The sequence below is a fragment of the Panicum virgatum genome, chromosome 6N (assembly GCF_016808335.1).
Source record: "Panicum virgatum strain AP13 chromosome 6N, P.virgatum_v5, whole genome shotgun sequence".
In the NCBI taxonomy this organism is placed as follows: domain Eukaryota; kingdom Viridiplantae; phylum Streptophyta; class Magnoliopsida; order Poales; family Poaceae; genus Panicum; species Panicum virgatum.
Window position 1 is genome coordinate 3,290,758 of NC_053150.1, and position 4,320 is coordinate 3,295,077.

Genomic DNA, 4,320 nt, shown 5'->3' on the forward strand with positions numbered 1-4,320 from the left:
CGACCGCGCCACACACGCAGGCGCAGCGCCGTCGAGCGCGGAGGCGCCCCGCATGGCGACCTTGCTGGCCTCGGCCCCTAAGCCTCCGACGAGCGACCTCGCTCGGCGACGCCGCGCCGGCCTCCTGATTCCTGAATCTCAAGTGCTCCAAAATTCGGGTTTCGGATTACCCGTTGGGTTTCGGGTATCTGCGGGTTTCGGTTTTGAGGATAAGTTTTGACTCGAATTGGAGTTCGGGGCGAGTTCGGGTGTCCAGATACCCCACCCGAACCGAACCCGACCCATTGTCATTGTAGACGAGGCATGCCTTTCCTCTTCATCTTCTAGCGCCACAAGCCACGAGCGGACAGCGCGGCGTGCCTACCCCGAGTCCCTTGTCCCCACCAATGACACGTGGGCCTCTTTGATACCCGGGCCTACACGTCATCGGGACAGCTCACTCGGCCGCGCGTTCCAGAGAAAGGCCATTCAGCCAGGTCACCCCCGCACCTCGTTCCAGAATAAATTTGCCCAGGCCACTTTCCAAAGTTGCATTTCGCTTTCTCATTTCTCATTTCATTAAAAAATATAATAATAATAAATTTCCCTTTCCTCGCCTCGCTCTTGGCTTTATAAAGGGCGGCCACATAAACCCCTCCCCTCCCCACCTCACCCTCTATCCGCTTCTAGACAGTCCCCTGATAACCTCGCGGCATATCCCATCCCCGTCTCGGCGTCCTCGCAGCACCCCATCGCCATGGGTAATTCCTCTGGACTTCCTCTCTCCTGCGCCGGATCTCCCCGCCCAGCGGCGCCTCCCTTCCGCTCCATTTACGATCTGGCCTAGACGGTTTTTGCTGACTTGTTTCCTTTGTCTTTTCGTTTCGCTTGCTGGATTTGGGGATGCAGGCAAGATTAAGATCGGAATCAACGGTGAGTTTGTGCCCCGTACTAGTAGTTCGTGCTCGTTTGGTCTGGGTGTGTTTGAAATCTGAACTGATCTGAGTGGGTTTCTGCTCGTCTGCCTTTCTGATTGGGCTCAGGTTTCGGAAGGATTGGCAGGCTCGTGGCCCGGGTCGCCCTCCAGAGCCCGGATGTCGAGCTCGTCGCCGTGAACGACCCCTTCATCACCACCGAGTACATGGTACGCGCCTCGATCCGTGAGTTTTGCTCGTTGCGGTCATGCGGTGTGTAGATCTGGTGGTTTATGGGGGGTTTTGTGGTGGGTTATCGCCGATTCGTGAGCTAGCGGGCTTCAGTGGTTAATCGTTGCTTCCGGAGTCGTTTTGACTAATTCTGTACTCGGGTTCCACGGATCTGCGGGGATTTGTCGGTCTTGTTGCTTAATTATACTGTAATTATCTATCCTGGCAGTGAATTTTGTGTGCTGTGCTCATGATTTCTGTTCTACCCCTGTCCTGTGTAGACCTACATGTTCAAGTACGACACCGTGCACGGCCACTGGAAGCACAGTGACATCAGCATCAAGGACTCCAAGACCCTTCTCTTCGGTGAGAAGCCGGTCACCGTCTTCGGCATCAGGTAGCCCCTGTTACTGCTTCATTCAGAGATCTGTTAAGCTTTCTGTTCATGTTGTGGCCTGATGTTTGAGCTGCCACAATTTTAAAGGAACCCGGAGGAGATCCCATGGGGTGAGGCTGGCGCTGACTATGTTGTGGAGTCCACTGGTGTCTTCACTGACAAGGAGAAGGCTGCTGCTCACTTGAAGGTATAGGTGCTGCTTGATCTATGGCTGTTATAGAATGTTTGTACTTCGTTTGTTTGTTATGTTTATGTTCTCTCTAGTTTCTGAATGTATGCATTTGGGGGACAAATTAACTGATGGTACACTTAGTCTGGCTTAACAAATGGTCTCTTAATTTTTAGCAGTAATTTTTCTTATTTATTAATTTATTAATTATTAACTTGCAGTAAGTCTGTCCTGTGCTTAACGGTAGCTTCTTGGTTCCCAATTGAGCTGATCATTTGCTTCTGACATGCTGTAATAATCTGAGACTCGTCCACTTAGTTTGTATAATGTCTATTAGTTTTGGCTGTTTTAATCGTAGGTACTGGGAGACTGAAACAAGCTAGTTTAGTGCCATGATTGGCATTTAATACATGTAGTCTATACTCAATTGCTTTACTTCTCAAGAAATGATTTTGAGCTGTGTGATTTTCCCTCTTCTAGATAAGTTTGAAGTCTAATGCTTTCTCTAAGTTCCAATTGCCTGGTTCTGATAGCTGCATTTTCCTTTCATTAATAGGGTGGTGCCAAGAAGGTTGTTATCTCTGCTCCAAGCAAAGATGCCCCTATGTTTGTTGTTGGTGTCAATGAGGACAAGTACAACTCAGATATTAACATTGTCTCCAATGCTAGCTGCACCACAAATTGCCTTGCCCCCCTCGCCAAGGTGTGTTGTCGCATCTTGAGTTTTTTTAGTTGTTTCTGCTCTTCTGATGCAGATTGATTATTAATTAATGATGTCTATTTTCATGAACCAGGTCATCAATGACAACTTTGGTATCATTGAGGGTCTGATGACAACTGTTCATGCCATCACTGGTGAGTTTTGTTTTGCTGTTGAGCAACCTTTTGTACTGTACTAGCATTATTGGGAAGGTACTTGTAGTTGGCTGTAAAATGACAGCACCATACTTCCATGCCAGCCACCCAGAAGACTGTTGACGGCCCTTCAGCCAAGGACTGGAGAGGTGGCAGGGCTGCCAGCTTCAACATCATTCCCAGCAGCACTGGTGCTGCCAAGGTATATGATAAACTTGCAATGTTGTATGCTGTGAGCTAATATTTCCTTGCTTTTTTCTGTAGTGATTTTTTTACAAAAAACTGATTTGACCTACTGGTTTGGCTGACAATTAGTGGTAGAAATGTGATAACTTGCTTTACTGTGTTTTGTGGTTTACTTAGTTCTGTGAATTCATTTATATACTAGGGTTGTTAAAGTAATTGCTGATTGATACCATGATACGCACCCAATACTCTTTTTACTTAAATGGTTGGTTACTCCACATCACTATTCTGCTTGGTGTGAAAGTATCCATTTCATAGGCTAGTAAATTTGTTTGAAATTCCACATGCTGACTTTTTCTATTAATGTGTTGCAGGCTGTTGGCAAGGTTCTTCCTGAGTTGAACGGCAAGCTCACCGGTATGTCCTTCCGTGTCCCCACTGTCGATGTCTCTGTTGTTGACCTCACCGTTAGAATCGAGAAGGCTGCTTCATATGAGGACATTAAGAAGGCTATCAAGTAAGTAGTTTAATTTCTTGTCTTGGCATGATCCATTGCTATGTTTGATGTGGAGCTGGTTCATGTTTCCTGCGTGGTTCGGGGTCACAAAACATCATTGACTTGATTGCTTTGGTTTTACAGGGCTGCGTCCGAGGGTCCTCTCAAGGGTATCATGGGTTACACCGAGGAGGATTTGGTTTCCACTGACTTCACTGGTGACAGCAGGTATTGAATTTTGTTTTGGATTATTGTTACACTTCCTAGTGCACACTGCACTTCCGAAGTCTGGTCATTCTCTGCTGTATTAATCATCATTTCATTGTTTGAACTCAGGTCGAGCATCTTCGATGCCAAGGCTGGAATCGCTCTGAACGAGCACTTCGTCAAGCTCGTCTCCTGGTACGACAATGAGTGGGGCTACAGCAACCGTGTTGTCGACCTGATCCGCCACATGGCCAAGACCCAGTAGAGCGTTTCGGCTTGATGGTCCCCATTGTCTTTCTAGTCGTGGACCGGCCTGCTGCTTGTCTATGCAGAGAATAAATGTGAATCCTTCGGACGCCAGGATTCATGCTAAGTTGGGACATGAGTTGCCTTTTGTTTTTCCTATCTGCCACCTTCCTGTAACGAAGTTGCTAATATGGACCTGAGTTTAGTTTTTTTCTTGTGAAGAATATAAACAGGGGGTTGTAATTTTGCTGTGTTGGTCGGTTTGTTCACTTGTTGAATAGATGAGCTTTTGTGTTTGGTGATGACTGTCTCGTGCTTGGTCCTGCGTCCTTAGTTTTCTGCTGTCTCAAGCATTCATCATGATCGCAGTTTCTTTGCATTGCTGGTGCTTTTTGAGATTGCTGGCGGGAAAGGAATTAACGCAACCTGGTATGGTGGTTCATTCCTTCTGGGTCCTCTGGTTGTTTTAGTTGGAACTTGGAAGAATGAGATGATGCCTCCTTTATTTGGTTTCGCTTTGTTCAGCGTCAGTTGGCGCTGTGGTTCGATTGCAACAGGCTCTTGTTGATGGGCATCACGTCGCTGGAAGCACCGTCGCTGAGATATTATGTTTGTTAGAACAGGTGTTCCGTGCCTCGTT

General features: G+C 47.2%; 1 protein-coding gene across 1 annotated transcript; it reads left to right on the forward strand.

Moving 5' to 3' along the window:
* Nucleotides 1-598: 598 nt before the first annotated feature.
* LOC120677587 (glyceraldehyde-3-phosphate dehydrogenase 1, cytosolic) lies at nt 599-3,985 on the forward strand. The gene is made up of 11 exons (XM_039958741.1): nt 599-740; nt 889-912; nt 1,023-1,123; nt 1,406-1,521; nt 1,609-1,708; nt 2,247-2,393; nt 2,485-2,545; nt 2,650-2,747; nt 3,106-3,248; nt 3,372-3,455; nt 3,564-3,985. Exons 1-11 carry the CDS (start codon nt 737-739, stop codon nt 3,697-3,699), a joined length of 1,014 nt encoding a protein of 337 aa, XP_039814675.1. The 5' UTR covers nt 599-736; the 3' UTR covers nt 3,700-3,985.
* The last annotated feature ends 335 nt before the right edge of the window (nt 3,986-4,320 follow it).